We start from the raw sequence: 17,873 nt of genomic DNA on the forward strand, positions 1-17,873 counted from the left end.
CCCGCCCGCCTGGTGTGGTGGGTCAGAAATAGACAGCATCCCCCGACTCACTACTTGTCATCCGTCCCAATAATGCCAGCTATAATTAGCTGCAAGTATCAAAGCCGTGCTGCCGGAGGACCTTTTTGCAGCCCCATTATCATCCTTTAAACAGAGGATCTCACACGGGGCCTCATCCATCCGTGGTCCGGCTGCCCCTCCCCATGTGCCTGGGGGTGAGCTGCCCACAGGCGGCCCCGGGGCTGCAGTGCCATCAGGCCTCATACTAATCGCATTAATCACACTAATCATGTTAATCACGGCTGAATCAGCACCACCACGGGGGCAAGGAGGGACCAGGGGGCATGTGGGACTGGAAGGAGCCATGGAGCAGTGAGCATCTATCCCTGAGGCTCTGAGCATCCCACCCAGCTGCATGTGTGTGCAGCACTGGGGGCTCAGGAGGTCCGGTGGGCATTTGGCACCTGCGAGGCCACCACCCTTGGGGACTGCTGACCAAAGCCATTCCCTGAGCCACCCGAACAGCCCAGCAGTGTGAGGGGCTCTTGGGTCACCAGCCCCAAACTGCGTGTGGGGTTCGGTGAGAGCTGGGGCCGCTCTCAGTGCCGCTGCCTCTTCTGCTTCTGGTGGAAGAGGGTGGCAAAGCAGGGCATGCAGGGAACAGGGCCTCTGGGGGCACGAGCGGCTCAGGGCACGTCATGGCATTGGAGTGTGTGTGGTTAGCCCTGGGCCCCCTCCCCATGCCCAGTCCCCATGCCCAGCCGCGCAGGCTCCCTGTTATGTAAAGCACCGACAGGCGCGACCAGGAGATTCTTCAGTGTCGGAATCTGAGTCACATGGGGCTGTTTTATTTCCCCCTCTGCTAATCTCGTTTCTATAGAAACAAGATTGAGAGGAAAAAAAAAAAAAAAAGAAAGAAAGAAAGAAAGAAGGAAAAAAGAAAGAAAGAAAAAAAAAAAAAAAAGAAAGAAAGAAAGAAAGAAAGAAAAGAAAAGGAGAAAAAAAAAAAGAGCAGAGCGCAGAACCAGCAGGATCCTGAGGTGATGGGTGAGGGAGGCGGAGGTGGCAGCTGGGAGCGGGGCAGCGGGGCTGCGCTCCCGGCCGGGATGGGAGCGTGCGTGCGGCTGTGTGCGGAGAGGGGATGGGGATGGGGATGGGGATGGGGATGGGGATGGGGATGGGGATGGGGATGCTGCCGGGGAGCTGTGCGCGGGTGAGCGCTGCTGGCTGCTGGCAGAGCGCGAGGGGAAGGCGGAGGAGCGGTGCAGGTGAGTGCGCATCCCGCGGGCATCGCGTCCCTCCCGGCGCGGCACCGTGCGCGGCCCACCGCTCCGATCCGTGGCTGCTGCTTTGGGGACGCGCTCGGTCGTGCCCAGGGAGTCGTGCGGGGCTGAGGGCGGGATGGGGTCCGTCGGTTCTGTGCTCGTGTTTGACGCTCGCCGGGGGCTGCGTGCGTGCAGCCGTGGGTCCGTGCGTGCTGCCTCTCTGAAAACTTCTGCCTGCTCGGGAGGTGGTTCTTTTTCTCTTTTTTTATTCTGACTGCACCCGTGCAAATAGAGCGCTTCCAGGAGCCCAGCTGCTCTGCTGAGAGGGGTGCGGGAGCCGTGCCGGTTCCTGCCGTCTGTCCCTTCCCCAGCACGGGGGATGAGCCCAGCTCCGAAGCTGGTGTAGGGACCGTGCCGGGGGAGGCATAGCGAAAAGGGCTGCCTGTCGGGTGCTGCGGAGTGCCTACAGCCACCTCGTGCCCCACCCTGGTGCTTGGCTCGCCTGCTCCCGGGGATGCTGGCTGCCTTGCAGGAGCGGGGTCAGCTCGCCGCCCCGTCCAAGCACGTGCTGTGTCTCGGACCAGCGAGTGCAACAGGTGGGAGCTGCTCCTGCCGTGGCTAAGATGTCTCCCTCGCTGCTGCATGGCTGCCTCGAGCCCTCATGCAAGGTGCTGGTGAGGGGCTGGGCTGTGGGCAGGGGGTGCTGCTGGTGCCACCTGCATTGCCTGCTTCTAGTGGGTTCAGGTGCCCTGAGTGCCTTGTTGCCTTTCTGCAAAGGCCCTGCAGGCTGGGGACAGAGCAGGCACAGGAGATGCTGCCGAGAAGGGGCTGACCATGCATGGCCCTCACATGCACCACGCTGTGATTTCATGGGGAAGGGGGTAGCTGCATTTCCCTTCCCCCTCTCCTCCCCCCACATCCCATTGCCTTCACTGCCAGCCTGCTCCACTGCAATATTCTAAGGGAAGGGATGAGCCATGGCTCGGTTGTGCTGCTGCAGGAATCTCCAGGGCTGATAATTATTTCTGGGAAAAAGATGCTGTGTTCGGACTTAAACGCTGACATGGGACTCTGAACATGTGTAATCTGGCTGACAGATGGCAAGTCAGAGAGGTGTGATTTATGATACAGCACAGTAGCTGAACAACCTCCTCTGGTTGTCAGGAGACGGCTCTCCCCATCGCTGCGGTTGATGTTTCAATTGATGGCTCTCCCTGCACGTCCCTGGCTGGCGGCAGGTTTGACAGGAGCTGGGGCCAGGATGGTGGCAGTGCTGCTGGCAGGAGACACACACACCTTGCTGGCCTGTGCAGTCTGTAAGGGGATGGGGCTGACAGCCAATGGCGAGCTGACCTCACTGCATGGCCTCTGTGCCTCGGTTTCCCTGTCATTATCAAAATATGAATTAAGGGACAAGGGACAGCTGTTTTTGGAAAGCACCTGGGGAGTGGATGTGTGCGACAGCAGCATCCCTGCTGTGCCGGTGTCCTCCCAGAGCTGGGCACAGACCCAGCAGCGTCCCAGAACCAGAGCTCAGGAGGCTGAGGGTGCACCCAGCATGGAGCCTGGAGGCGAGGGGAGAGGGCATGGTGTGGTTTTGGGCATGGTGTGCGTGCAGCCGGGGCAGAGCAGGTATGATTCATTCTCTCTTCTGCAGCACCGTTTATGTAAAACAGTGCTGTATAAATAGCCAGATGATACTGTAATGTGCTCCTGGATTTCTAAACAGAAAAGGAAATGAAGTCTCTGCTGGAGCTGTTGGGTCTGGTGGCCTCAGCACGCGTGGTCATCCAGCTCCAGCATGGCCCCTCTCGCTCCCCATGGGCACCGTGCCCCCAGTGCCAGCAGCATCCCTGCACGCTCACATCTTGCTTCCTGCAGTGCCCCTGGTCTCCTGCTCCCAGGCTGCCCCATGCCTCTGCTCGGAGCCCTCTGGGCACCTCTCCCTGTTCTCCCTATGCCCACCCACACCCCTCGGCTGCACCGAGTCTGGGAGAGGATGCAGGCCGAAGTACCGACTGCGCGGGGCCAATGGGAGTGTATTCCAGGCAGGTCCCACGGCTCCCAGACCCCTCAAGAGCAGTGATGGGCACAGAGCATCGCTCCTCCCAGCTGTGACACGGCCCCAGAGAGGCTGCATCTGCAGCAGCTCTGCTCCCAGTGCTCCCATGGGCACTCCTCACCCCGTGCTTCCCTGCAGCGCTCCGAGGGGGAACGCTGGGGTTTGCATTTCTGCTTGGTTTCTTTAAAGGCAAACCTCATCCTTTACATCAAAGTAGTGTTTCTTCCCAAGAATGTGAGGAATGACCCTGGAAGGGCTGACCAGCTCTTTCCCGGCGGTGATGGCGGAGACGAGCGCCTGCTCCAGAAAGCTGTCTCCACCCCGTCCCAAGCAACAGCAATTCATAAGCTGAAAAATAAATCAATAACCAGAGTTAATGAATTGAAGATGTCTGTGTTTAAAATGTATCAGGAAAAAAACTGTTAGCTGCTCGTGGTTTATTTAATTATCGTAAGGAAAGAGCGAGAGCTCTTATTTCTGAGAAGTCCCTTCTCTTTATGTTATTGTGTTTTAAGAGGTATTTGGTCAGCGAGACAGCTCAGGACCCCAGAGAACAGCAGCATTGGCTCTGGCAGAGTGTGGCAGTGCCAGTGCCGGGCAGGGGCTCGGCTTTGTGCCACTGCTGCAGCCCTGTGGGGCTGACACTGGAGCCAGAGCACTGCTCAGCCTCTGCTGCTGTGCTGCGGTGCTGCTGTGCTGCCCGCTCTGGTGCCCCTTGGAGCCCTCTGCCCCTTGCAGCCCCCAGCACAGGTAGCTTCAGTGACATTAACTCCTTTCCTCTCCCCTTCCCCAGGTCGGAAAGCAGCCTCTCTAGGTTTGCCCACCGCTTGTCGGTGAAGCAGAAGCAGGAGAAGAGAAGGAAAGCTGAGTATGGCTCGGCCGAGCTGTCTGCCTTCCGGCCCAGGTCTCTGAGCATTGAATGGTAAGAGCTGCAGGAGGGGGCTGGGGGCAAGCAGCCTCCCAGCCCCCTCCTGCCCCCTGTCCCCACTCTGTCTGTGCGTTGCCCCATGGGATAACACCCTTCAAACCATCACCCCATTGCAGGAGTGACGGGCAGCCCCAGATGGGCTCCTGCTGTGTGGGGTGAAAGGAGAGCAGCAAGATGGGCATCCTTTGGGGCTGGGAAGCTGTGAGCCCGCTGTGTTGGGTCCCAGCCCCGGGGCTGTGGGGCTGCCCCTTCCCCACGCTCAGCCCAGCTTCACCCCAGCTTGCTGAGCTCTCATTCAGCAGCCTTGGAAGCAGATCACAGCCGGCCCTCCCTGTGCTGGAGGTGACCTGCTAAGGATATTTTAGAGAACTGGAAATTGCATTGCTCTCTGCTTCCTTAGATGGAGAAAGGAGGGTAAAGCTTAAAAAAAAAAAAAAAAAAGTGAAAAGAAGAAAGAGAAAAAGAAATGCTCAGAAATTTTAAGAATGTCAAGTTTGGTTTTCGCTTTCCCTGCTTTCTTTGGAGAACTGTCTGGCATTCGTTGTACGTTCTCACACTTCTGTGTGAGGCGGTGGGTCCTTCTCCAGGCTGCTCCGTCTGTGAGGTTGTTGGGCACCGAATCTGTGCAGGTACCAAGGAGGCCAGGCAAGGAATGTCAGCTCTGTGGGATCAGATCATTTTCCTCTCCGTTACACAACCTTCTTTTTTTGCTGAACCAATGTCATCAGAAAGCTGTACCTCAATTACTCTCAATCTTCCAAACACAAGAATTTGTAACATGGCAAACAGGAAAACAAGCAAAGTGCTCCTTAAAACCCATCAGCTTGTAGTTCTTCTCTTTCCTCATCATGCATACATGAGAGAAGTCAGCAGGTCTCTTCTCCCTCTAATGCCTCTGTCAGCCCCCTGGGCTACAAGATGGGAGCCCATCTCTCTGCAGCAGTTTGCACAGCACCTTGCACAGCTGTGGCACCACGGCAGCAGGAAATGGTGCTGCTTTGTGGGACTGTAGGGCAGCCTGCACACAGCTCCGGGGGAGGACAGGCTGGCTTTCAGCTCAGCTTGCTCTGTTGTGGTGCTGCACTGAGTGAGCAGGGTCTGATCCCGAGCTCAGCAGTGACCGAGCAGAGCCCTGTTAGTTCTGCTTATTACTGAGAGTGGAGGGAGAGGTGGCAGGGAAAAAGTGAAGTCTTGAGAAAACACTTCTTTCATTCATATGTTGTTTACCCAAATAAACACTTCATTATTAGGATTTTTTTTTTAGGGTATTTTTTTTAAAGGCAGCACCACAAAGTGCCCACTGTTGGGGCCCTGAAGCACACTGGGCAGTGCAGCACGAGCTGGGGGGGGCCTGGAGTGATCATGGCCACAGCCCTGGGGGGTTCTGCTGCTCCATGATGCCCATCTAACTCTGAACCCTCAACGAGGCGAAGGCTGGGAGACAAAAGCATTTGCAGCTCAACACCTTCTGCTGTCTGAGTTCCAAATCAGAACCCTGACGGCCCCTGTGGGGACATCCTGGTGTGTGCAGAGCCCCTCTGGGAAATGTGAGCATCCCTCTTTCCCCTTGGGGTGAGCTGAGGTGAGTGGGATCCTCCTCTCCCTGTGCGTCACCTCAGGAGTGATCCTCTCTCCCCTTACATGAGCCTGAAGCAGACAGGAGGGCTGCACCCCTCCTCTCCTCTTGGCTCTGTGCAAGGCCTGGGATGCTCTGTGCCCTGTGTTGCTGCTGTGCCCAGCAGCAGTGTGCGCTCCTGGCATCAGGTTGTGCTCTTCTGCCACTGATTTGTGCCCTCCTGGCATCAGGTTGTGCCCTCCTTTCCTTACCCACCTCTCATTCCACTTTTCCTTCTACTCGCCCTCTGCTCTCTGATTTTCCCCTGCTTTCCTCCTGTTTCAGGGTTAGGGCTAGGGGCTCGGGGCTGCTCAGCACTCCCTGGTTCCATGTGGGGCTTCTCACATTTTCAGCCCCTCTGTGTCTGTGGTCAGAGCAGTGCAATCCCATGACAGTTGAGGAACAGCACGGTGCATTTCTCCTGTCCCCATCCCCTATCCCCTCTCCTTGGCTGCCCACCACAAGCAGTGCTGGCAGGAGCCCTGCTGGCCAGGAGCACGGGGGCTGAACATTTCCTAATGCAGTAACATTCCCCCTTTAGGTTTAAGCAGGATGGAGACTCTCCCCATTCTGCTGCTGGTGTGGGGGCTCAGTGGCCATGCATGGGAGGTGCCTCACTTCCAACTCCCAGTGCAGAGCCCTGCAGGTGCTGAGCTGCTTTGGGGCTGGTGGACCATCTCTGTGGATGGTTTGGTGATTGTGTTTTTGCCGAGGGAGTTAGCAGTGACTTTTTGGGAGCCAGGGCGCAGCAGCACCATGGAGGGCTCCGTGCTCCGCTGGGCTGTGTGGCCATACCTGAGCAGTCCTACACCTTGCATTACATGCCCAATAGGAGATCCACTTCTCCCAGGTCCGGTGCCTCTTGGTCTGGTCAAGGAGCAACCAGAGGAAGAATCAGGCCCTGATGCACCAGTGAAAGCATTGCTGGGTTCTGTAGGGCCATGGGAACGCTGGGAGCCCAGGGATGCTCATGGCAGGCAGGGAGATACGGGTCCCACTGGTGCCATGAGGCACGTTGCCGTGCCGGGGTTACTTGCACCCATCGTGGTTCCTGACTCCTGGCTCAGTGCTTTCCTGGCCGGGCAGCACGGCACTGGGACGAAGGAGCGGTGTTTTGTCTCTGCTGGGAGAGCTTTGAGCCATCACTCAGGAACAATGGCCAAGCTATGGGGTCATTTGTTCTGGTATTTCAGCAGCTCCTCATGATTTATGGGATGTTTTGTTCTGCTGCTTGTCTTAGCTTCCCCCTCTCCACCCTCCCCGTCTCTCCCTTCTCCATTTCAGCTCCTCCTCCCCCCGTTCCCAATTCCCCTAATAGCTGTGGAGCCTCTCTGCCGTATGAAGTCATGGTATCTGGGACTTACTGAATTAGCTGTGTGGAACTGGACTTCAGCACAGCGCTCCGCTCATGATGACACGACCCCACAGCCCCATCCCCACACCAGCAGGGTGCCCCCAGGATATGGGCCGCAGGGCCAGAGCTCAGCAGTGGCTGGGGGACTCACTGGTGGGGACAAGTGCACCCTAAAAGTCTGAGATTCACAGAATAGTGTGAGTTGGAAGGGACCTTAAAGTTAGTGTCGTTCTGATCTCTGCCTGTATCTCCCTGAATGCTTGGGTTGCCCTTAGGAAACCATTTGAAAGGAAGCATCACCAGCAGGGAGCCACAGAGGGAGAAGCTGGTCCCAGGGTCTGTGAGGACAGGAGAAGGCAGCTGGCACTTGTTTCTCATGTGGCTTCGGTGGGAAAGAGGCAGCCCTCTAGGAAAGGGACAGAGAAAAATGGTCAGAGAAGATCAACGTGCATGTTTGGAGCCCGTGGGCCGGACCCTGCCTTGCTGAGAGCACAGGGATCAGATGTCATTTATTGGAAAGACTAATTTGAACTATGGCACCAGCGTGTGGTTCTGGGCACCTCCTTCTAAGCCTGATCAGTTTATTTCTCAGTGCAGCATCTCCATTATCCTCAGTGCACATTGACTCCAGGCCATTTGCCTTCTCATTTCTTTCTCATCCCTCATGGCCTGGCTCTGTACAGCAGGATGAATGCCTTAGGTCCCTGGATGCCAGGAGCGTAGAAGATGCTCTCCGTTGTGCAGTATCTTCAGTGCTCTTTCTCCATGGATGCGCCCATGCCTGGAAGGTGCCTGCTGCTGGGTTTGTATAGCAGCACCCGATCCCCATGGCTGTGCTGGAGGGAGGTGCAGAGATACCACAGTCCTTGGTATGAGGAAAAACCTCATGGATGTCTGGGTCTTACTGCAAGCCAAGCCGTTCCCGTGTGCTTTGCAGTATCTTCTGCACTAGGTGCTGGCTAGTGTCTGTGTACTGCACTTTGAGGGGGGTCTCAGCTCTCCCAGCCCTCAGCCTGCACACAAGATAGATCTCAATGCAGTTCTGCAGTGGGAATATCAAGAGAAGTCCTGGCTTCCCGACAGCAGGGCTCTGGAGCCGTGGCTGTGAGCACGACTTCCCCAGCACTCTGTGGGGCAGGCGGAGGGGACCAGGCTGATGTCTGGGGCAGACAGGGTCCCTCATCACTGCTGATCTGCTGGGGACATTGAGGTGTGGGAGCAGCACTCCTCACCTGCACCACCACCCCAGCCCCATCTCCCAGCTGCTTCAGGGCAGTGAGTGCCCGTAGTCCTCCCTCATCCTTCAAACAACAGCAGTCCATGTTGCGTGGTTTTCTCTGCTCTTTGATAGTTTCCTCCTGGCTGAAGCACTACTGCCCGCCAGGGTTCCAGGAACCTTCTGTTTGCCTTCCTGGACAGCATGTCCAGGCGCCAGCTCAGTGCTGGACCTCCTGGCTTGGCTGCTGTGAGATGGCCGAGCTGTGCCCCTGGTGTGCTGGGATCTCCCTCACCTCTGCCCCATGCTCTCCCCTGGCTGCACACTCACTCTCCTGCACCGTTTTGCTTCTCATGCACTCCCTTTACCCAACTTTCTTCCACCACTTTGGGGAGCCAATCCTGCCCATTTTGGGGAACCCATCCTGCTGAGCATTGTGCCTGGGGGATGTCAGGAAGAAGGAGTTTCATTCCCATCTGCTGCTCACTTCCGAGTTCCCTTTTCTTCCTTTTTGGCATCTCCATTCTCCCCTGCACAGAAGGACGTGCCCATCTCCCCTGCTGTGCCCTGCAGTTGCTCACTGGGGCCTTTCCCTTCTCATCCCTGACCTGGTGGCTGGCAGGGGTTGGAACTGGATGATCTTGAAGTCCCTTCCAACCTGAGCTGTTCTATGATCCTGTGATCCCACTTTTGTCTGTTCCTTTATTCCCGGTGTCAGTGGGGAGGGTCAGAAAGGGATGAAGGTCTTTGGCCACAAAGAGCTGCTTGGCAGTGTGGTTTTGCCATGTGGGCAGCACAGAGTAGTGCAGATCTGATGGAAGCTTTGGTTTCATTGATGAGAAGATCCCAACACAAACTGACTCTTGGGGGTTTCTGAACTTCACCCATCACCAAGGAGGGAGGCCCAGGCTGGAGCCCGGGGCTCAATTGCTGGTCTGGGGTGTAAGGACATGGCTTCTCCCAGTGGAGGCAGAGGCAGCCCCTGCTCATGCCTTGGCTGCACCCTTAGCGTGCGTTCCCCTCCTGCAAAGAGCACCAAGGTCAGGGTTTGTGCACTGGGACCCACATAACAGAAGCCTGTGGTGGCCGAGCGGCAGGTGCTATAAAAAGCAAGGCTTATTTTTCTTCTGAGTGGTGTTCTCACTCATCCGTGTCTTTGTGGAGAGGAGGAGGCAGTTATTCTGGTCAGAGGCAGTGACAGAGCGGAGGAGGGTGGATGGCTCTTCCCAGGTCAAAGGAGATCCGGGCAGGTATAGCCTTCAGTTATTTCCTGGCTCGGTTTTGGATGTCCCTGCACTGGGGGATGGCTCCTGCCGGATCCCAGGAAGCAAGGAGGATGACTCTGGGTGCTGCTAAGCTGCCGTGGCACTCAGCTGATGCTTCTGCTCTCCCCGTGCAGCTCTGTCTGGGTTGTACAAGAGAGCTTCAGCCATGTGTATATGCTTGGAGCCCCGAGTTCTGAGCAGGAGGAGGCAGATGCTGCCAGGAGCTCCTGTCCTCTTGTCCTGGCCCTGCTCTGCCCTGGTCTCACTGTCCCAAAGCCTCACGGCAAGCAGACAAGCAACACTGCTTGTGCAGCAGAGCTCCACTGGTGTGAACCTCATGTGAACTCGTGTGAGGTCTGGGGCTGATCTTAAGCCGTTTCCCATACCCACAATGCAGGAGGATGCTCCCGAGGCTGCTGCGCTCACCTCGCGCTCCCGCTGTACCGGGGGGTGGGGATGTGCCAGCCAAGCCGCCAAGCACCGGGAGGAGGAAGACCCGCAGCCAGGCAGAGCCATCCCCAGGCAGCACGGGGGGACCGTGCAGCCACAACCACAGCACCCCAGTCTCAGATCAGCTCCGTGCCTGCAGTGTCCGTGCCGCAGCAGCGCCGTCCTCGTGTGCCCTGCAGTGCAGGGGAAGGGGCACGGAGGGCCGCGCTGATTGCGGCCGGAGCCAGCAGACGCTGTTGTTGAAGCTATACAATGCTTTCCAGTGGAAGTTTGTTTGCTTATACCTTTGCCAGACCTTAACTGTTGGGGCTGAATTTTTCCATGCTCACTCTGCCTCGGGCTGAACTTTCTCTCTCCCTTTTTTTTTTTCTTTCAAGTTTCAGCAGAAGGTTGGGGAAAAATGGTAGCTTTGCCAAAGCTATTTTTTTTTTTTCCGTCTCTTTGTTTAAGGACTTCTGGTGCCTCCACGCTTTGGAAAAGAGACTTGAAATTTGGCAGGACTGGGACATTCCTGATGGAAATCAACCCAGATTTGGTCAAATTGTTAGCCTCTGGGAAGCATGGCCGTGCATGCCAAGATTGCTCCTCAGAGTCCCCAGTGGAGGCAGGGAGGCTCCTGGCCACGGTACCAAGCACCGAGCACTGAGCCACCTCCAGGCCGTGTGGGTCCGGGTCAGGAGCTGTGACTACGTGGACCCCAGCAGGGTCATTGGGAAGCTGCAGAGCACTCCACAAATGATGGCATTGGCTTGGTCCTTGCGTGGCCACGGGTTCAGATCCTGGCTGCTGGCAGGAGCCGCCCTATGGGCTTCCTCGTGAAGCCTGGAAGGCACAGTGAGCCCCCTGGGGTGCTGTGCCCAGGCCTCCAGCAGCTGGGAGAAGCGGAGGTGATGTGTGATGGAGGAGAACATTTCCATGTGCTCCTGCATCCCGTGAATCCTTGGAGAAGGGCATTTGCCTCTGTGTCTCCAGTGGGTGTGCTTTGCAGTGCTTGCCACATCCATTGCAGCACGTGGGCAGATGAGCGCGTCCCATCACCTGGAGGTGCGACCTGGTGGTTGCTGAGGCTTTTGGCATTCTTCTTTAATGTAAGAGTGGAAGGCAGACCTTCGCTGAGGGCTTCAAAAATTCCTCCATACACTCGACTGTCCTTCTGCTCCTCACCCAATGATGGGAAGGATGGAGGGAGGCTAGAGGAGAGCCTCAAGCTTCACTGCAGGGCACATGGGAGCACTGGGAACACCTGTGCTGTAATGGAGCGCCTCCTGGCCAGGCCAGCTTGGCTTCAGACCCCTGTGTGCGCAGGGCAGGGAGGTGTCCTGCAGGCCAGGGATGTCCCCAAGGGATGGATGGTGGCCGCTCTCGGTCACAGTGCCAGGACTGCCATATGGGTCAAGGCCAGTGTGCCCGGTGGTGCCAGCTGCGCCTTGCTGGTTGCCTTCCAGCAAGAAAGGGGTTTTCTGACTGCAGTAACATTTACCAGCTGGGCAGCAGTTCTGGAGCCGGGTGTGTGCGCTTGTCTGTTCTTCCATTGTGCCTTGGCCGTCGTCTCCTCCTCCCCACCGAGATCAATGTCTGTGGCCTGTCTTTTTATAACCCCTTTGGGTGCAGCTCTGGAAGTCTTCAGCCACTGCTGGTTTTCATCGTGCAGCCTTGGCATGAGCAAGCAGCTTGTTCCCCATCTCGCTGCATGACTTGGGTAGGGCGAGGGATTGGAGGTGGCCTTCCACCAGCAGGGAAACCACAGGGACGGCTGGGGAAGTCGCATGGGGAGCCATGGCGGGGTGCAGATTTGGTGGGACTGGGGTCCAGCTCCAGGTGTGGAGTAGAGGGCATCCCCACATCCTCCTCGGGCCAGTTTTCTGCAGTTTCATGGTTTGGGAGAAGAGGTGGCTTCCAATGGGAGCCAGTGCTCATCCGCGTATTCGTCCTGGTGGCACCAGGTGGCGCAGGAGGTTAAAGGATTTGCTGCATCCCACAGGCCTGGGTTCAAATGGGTGCCTGGCACTGCTGTGACAATTCTGCAGGTCTCAGCCCAGCATGCAGGTTGGCCTGGGAGGAGCCGGGGGCCTGCCTGCCGCCTGACCCCATGGCCCTATATTCCAATGATAATACAGTGTTGTGATGGAGCCGCTGGCCCCACAGCTCCTCTGGCTCCACTGGGAGCTGAGCATGGGATGGCATTAGCATGGGTGCACATGGCTTAGCGCCCTTCTCACCCCTCCCAGCACTGCAGCCATGTGTCCTCAGCTCAGCATCCCGGCTCTTCCCCTGGGGGGGCCCAGCGGGGGCCCGGTGACCCCGCAGGGAGAATTTTTCCCCTCCTTTTGCCTTCAGTGATCTTTGAGCCCAGGCGTCGTATGACTCAGCTCCTGCATTTGATACCCCCGAGAAGAGTTTGCACACATGCATCTGTGGCACAGAGCGCTGCCTGTTCCTGGCAGGCCGTGCGGGGATTGGGTTTCTTCCTGAAACAGGCACTAAGTCCCCGCTCCTCATCCGCTTTTGATATGCGGAAGTCAGACTGAGCCAGGATGGTGCCAGCGGGTCGGGGCGTCCCCCCAGCACCGCCACTCGCCCCAGCATCCCAGCACCCATGGGAGCACAGGGAGCACACTGCGGTGTGAGGCCGGTGTTCAGATGGACCCCTGCACCGTGGGAATCCCTCTGTTTCCCGTCCCTACCTGTGCCAGAAGCTCTGTGTACGCAGTGCTGGGGCCTGGCAGTCGGCGCTGGGCAGTCAGCAGAAGTTGACACCGATGCCGATCCCATGAAGGGCAGTTTGGGCGCTGACCTTTAGGTCCCGCCTGCTGCCTGTGAGCAGCTCGGCTCTGCTGCGGCTCCTGGAGCAGCTGGGAGCACTGCGGGGTGTGCGGGGTGGCTGTGAGCTGCCCCATGCGTGTCTGGGCAGTGCTGTGGGTTCAGGTGGCTGCGGGGCTGCTGTTCCCAGTTGGGTTTCCCAACATGCGTCGGCCACGGCCCGCGGAGCCCTGTCGCACTCAGCCCCATCCCCATCAGGTTCCAGTTAAAACCAAATGCGTTCTCCAGCCTAAGCTGTGCTGCAGCTTAAGCCCTTCCAAAAATGAAACAAATACCCACGGACTGCAATTCGAATTGCAGCTCAATTAGGGCTCGTTCCCAATGTGATCATAAAACCTCCAGTACGAAAACAAACAACCCAACCAAACCACATCGAAGCCCGACAGCATCCTCCGGAATGCCTTTAAAATAACAAGGAGGGGAGGGGGAGGGGGGGGAAGGGGGAGATGAAAGCGCCGTGCCCGGTGGGCAGCGTGAGGGCAGCAGGTGTGTGGCAGCGGTGCCGGCAGCGGTGGGCGCGGGTCGGGGGGATGCTGCGGAGGGGAAGGAGGGCTGCGGGTGCAGAAACGTGGGGTGAAGGATGGGAGGGCACGGGATGCATTTCAGGGCGGTGGAGGTGCCCGGAGCGGCGCGGGTCGGAGCCGGCCACGGCCGCTGGAATGCGTCCCCCCCGTCCCCCTGTCCGGCCGCATCCAGCCAGGCTGGTGCCGCGCTTCGGGTTTCAGCGCGGCCGCTAAGCCCGGCCATATTTAGCGTGAGCTGCTCGGCCCGTCGGGGAGGGGAAGCCGCAGAGCAACTAATAAAAAAAGCCAAACAAAAACAATGTAATTAAAGAGACTCAGCACTGTGTGTTCCCATAGCAAGAACATTTACCCAAGACTTCCTCGCTCAGATACTTCATGTCAAGCAGCAATTAAGGGCTGCACTGCAGAAGCACAGAGCGTTTGCCCTCAATGGGGAGTGCAAACCTGCTCGAAGGCAGGATGGGGCCGAGTTGCCCCCCGCAGCCCCTCAGGGCAATCTGCAGCACCCACACCTCGGGACCTTGGATGTGCCAAAGCAGAAATGCAGCATTTCCAGGCACGGGTTCCTGGGCGAGAAGGGAGCAGACCCTGCCCTGTGAGAGGGGCCATGCGTGGGCACACAGAGCAGCAGCACCCACTGCCCTCACGGCTGCAGTGGAAGGCTCTCATGGGTGAGCGAGGAGCTGGAAGTCGAATTGCAGTTATCCATTATTGGGAGTTAAGCCACAAGCTCCTTCTGGGCTCATTTAAAAACCCTGATCAGAATGCTTAATTAAATAAATAAATAAACAATGCAGGAGAAAAAAAAAATTAAAACCCCTAAAGAAACGTCGGCAGCGCGATTGTGTTGCAACAGAATTTGCTTGAGTGTCTCAGCTCCCTTCCTGCCCCAAATTTACTGCTCGGCTGGCGGGAGCGGTGTGTTTTATGGGAGGCCTCCTGTGGCTGCCAGCAAGTCATCTACTTGGTTGGCTCCAGACCCTTCTCAGAGTCCCGGCGTTTTTGCTGACCTGCAGGCTCCATCTCTCCCAGCCTCAGAGCGCGTGCCATGGGAGGTCCCTGCATCCTCACTGCGCACTGTGCTCTGCCTGACGGAACACGGGAGCTCCCAGGGCGCGTCCTTGTGCCTGGCTCTATGGCTGTGCAGGAACACCCTGCTCCTCCCGGCGCTGGGCTGACAGCGTTGGGCTTCTGGAGCCCAAGCAAAAATGTCCTGGTGGGAGTGGGATCTGTATAAGTTGGTTGTTATTGCTAAACAAAAGAGGCATGCTCGTTTCGGCTCCATTCAAAACAAAACCCGGTGCGTTTGCCAAGTGGGAAAAAGAGAAAATCTGTAGGAAACAAACAAGCAAAGCCCTATTGCTTCTTTGCTGCCTTTCCCTGGACCCAGGTTTCAATAAGCAAGTGCATTTTCTAGGCATGCAGATGTTTCCATAGTACACAGCAGTGGTTGGCCCAGCAGTGCAGGCAGAGGCAGCCCAGCCATTGGGGGTTCTCCATCCTTGCAGGCCTGGTCACCACCCCACGTCTGCGCAATACTTAAATACCTTTGGGGTGCGTGCACGTGGGAAAAAGGGCTCTGATGTGGTGAGCAAGCTCTATTCTTCCATGGGGTTGGGCAGCAGTGGCAGTGCTTGCGACTCGCCTGCCAGCAGCAGAGCAGCACGTTGGCTCAAGGCTGGAGCCCAGCGGCGCTCCAGGTGCCTGGTTGTGAAACCCTCCACGTGCAGGTGGCTGGGGCATGCCGTTCCCAGCAGCGGTGCCACCAAGCAGAGATGCCAAGCGCAGAGCTGTGTCCTAGGTTTGAGGCTGCCTGTGGGTGGGTTATGAAATCCCACTGTTTTGGAAAGGTGCTCATGCTCCAGTTTTGATCCGTTCTGTTTCTCCAGTCCTGAAAAATAGCTTGTGCTCAGGCAATGATAGTGGAAAATGCAAGTGCTCTCTGAGCCCTTTGGCAGTGGTCTGCACGCCTGCCCTTGGGCAGTACTCTGGCTGATACTTTGGTGCCAGCTCCCAGTTTGGATGCTGGCTGATCCTTCGGTTCCACTCTCCCAGTTCAGGGTGAGGTTGGCCACGTAGGGTTGGCTATTCCCTGACAGCTGCTCATCAGTCTTCTCCCCAGCTTTGCTTGCTCCTTTGCTGGGTAACCTTGAGCTGGGTTTGACGGTGGTTCAGGAAAGCAGCCATGGCTGCATGCCAGTGCAGACATCCCAACAGTTCCCTCTGCACCAAAACCTTCCCCATGCCACGCAGCCACAAGAAGCCATGCAGGACCCCAGCCCCTGTCTCTTTGCCACCCCAAGCCACAGCATCCCTTCAAAGAGTTAACACCTCCCCACCTCTGTCTTTTGAGCTCCTTCTTCTCAGGATGGAGCAGCCCCTTCCAACATGGACTGGTTCTCTGCTGGAGCCTGGGCAGCCCACACCCTTCAACAAACTGTGCTTAAAATTGTCTAATTACAGGAATTATTAACACTACTTACTGGGCTGAGATCTGCAGCACTGCAAACACAAAAACCCAGACTATGCAGAAACTACAGCACTGTAAACCACCCAGTGGAAGAGAGTGATAAAATGAAGCCATACTGAGCACATCCATCCTCACACGCTTTGAAAACCATTGTCACTGCACCTGTGACCTGCTGACCCTGGGGCAACCCTCAGCTGAGCAGCAAGACCTGATTGCAGCGGGGATAAATGCAGCTGAGCTGCAGCAAGGACTCATTGCTGCGACCCTGACCTGGTCTGCATGCCCACAGCACGCAGCCTGGCTGCTGGGCACGCTGCTGCGGCCGGTTGTAACTCGTGGGCGTTGTTTGCAGCTATCAGTTGCTCCACCGCAGAGTTTAGCTCTAGATAAATCAAGGCCCTTTCACTGAGTCCTGATGACTCACAGCCACAGGGCACGGAACCCTTTTATCTGCGCCGCCGCCAGTTTAATATAGACAGAAGTTCACTCCGGAGCTCAGAATCATTTCCGTCTCTTTACTTCTCATTAAAAGCAAATCAGATGAAGGAAAACAGTGAGAAATTTCCCTGTATCTCCTCTGTTTCTAGTGTCTCTGAGATAATTGCCTCCAAACTGTGCATTCTGCCTGCGCTGGCTCGTTTGCCTTCTGTTTTAGTTGGCAGAGGAATGTGCTTTTGCTGTCAAGTGCCATTCACTTTAAGCCGTGGTTCTGTGGGCACGGCTGCCTGCTCCATCCATGGAGACCTCTCAATCCGTGGGCTGAAGCCGATGAGATGAGAGGTGGGCTGGAGCCAGCCTCCTCATCACACCGCTTTTAGATGCCACGGTCATAAAAGGTGAAACGAGAGGACTTTGGCAGCCTACTGAGGAAATAGGATGGCAGAGGGCATGTAGCAATGTCAGTGCTGATATCCTGCCTTCTCGGCGATGGCTTTGTAAACACCATCGCCTCAAGTGCAGCTCTGCAGTACCACTGTGCCACGACATGCCAGACTGCTGCGGGGTTTTGTTGTGCTTGTTCCTTGCTTGGTGCTTAAAATCAGAGTGAGGTTAGGTTCAGAAGCAGAGGAATGGCTGTTGAGCTCTGGAGACAGGTTGGGGCTCCGGCTCCCCTGGGTCATGTCTGGTGCAGGTCTTGGTGCCTGCTGCCATGTCCTGCTGGCTGGGTGCTCACTGCCTTCTGTCCCCCGGCCCCAGGTCATCGTCCCCTAAAATGACGCAGCAGATGCGGGACCTGCAGCTGGCACAGGCCAGGAAGCCGCCGGGCCCATCCTCACCAAACGCGGCCAAAAGGCTGTACCGAAACCTCTCGGGGAAGTTCCGTGTCAACTACACATCCTTCGATGAGGGCAGCCTGGCGGGACGGGGCGAGAAGGAGAAGCCCCGCAAGTCCTACCTGGTAAGAGTCACTGTCCCTCGGAGGAGGAGAGAAGGGGATGGGAGCACAACGAGGGCCGTGAAACCCATGGGTGCATGGAGTGGAGCTGTCAAGGAGTGGTACGATCACTCAGCATTGTCAGCTGTGTCTCCGAAGGCCTCCTGTTGGGATTGGGAGCGTAGGGGTGCAGGAGGCTGCTCCGTGCCCAGCCAAACCACGCATCTTCCTCCACCCAGTTTCAGAGCAATGCTGCTCTCTTTGAGGCCGTGGAGCTTCAGGACCTGGACAGGGTGCAGGAGCTGCTGAAGCAGTACAGCCCTGAGGAGCTGGATCTCAACACCCCCAACAGCGAGGGGCTGCTGCCCCTGGACATTGCCATCATGACCAACAACGCACCCATCGCCAGGGCTCTGCTGCAGGCGGGAGCGAAGGAGAGCCCACACTGTGAGTTGGCCGGGGACACGCAGAGGCAGTGGGGACAGTGTGAGGCTTTGGGTGGCCTGGTGGACTTCCTCCCATTCCTGGG

General features: G+C 57.2%; 1 protein-coding gene across 13 annotated transcripts in view; it reads left to right on the top strand.

Moving 5' to 3' along the window:
- LOC100550253 (ankyrin repeat and fibronectin type-III domain-containing protein 1-like) overlaps positions 1-17,873 on the top strand; it is a 134,255-nt gene that overhangs the window by 105,801 nt on the left and 10,581 nt on the right. For 10 of the 13 annotated variants that reach the window (XM_085237142.1, XM_019620578.3, XM_085237145.1 and 7 more), the window contains 3 exons: positions 4,121-4,249; positions 17,167-17,368; positions 17,584-17,791. In XM_085237142.1, the coding sequence (XP_085093268.1) occupies positions 4,121-4,249; positions 17,167-17,368; positions 17,584-17,791 (539 nt within the window). The remainder of the gene's footprint in view (positions 1-4,120; positions 4,250-17,166; positions 17,369-17,583; positions 17,792-17,873) is intronic. The other 3 variants (XM_085237138.1, XM_031555760.2, XM_010719877.4) reach the window with 1 other exon arrangement.

Source organism: Meleagris gallopavo, chromosome 16, assembly GCF_905368555.1.
Source record: "Meleagris gallopavo chromosome 16, MGAL_WU_HG_1.1, whole genome shotgun sequence".
NCBI lineage: Eukaryota > Metazoa > Chordata > Aves > Galliformes > Phasianidae > Meleagris > Meleagris gallopavo.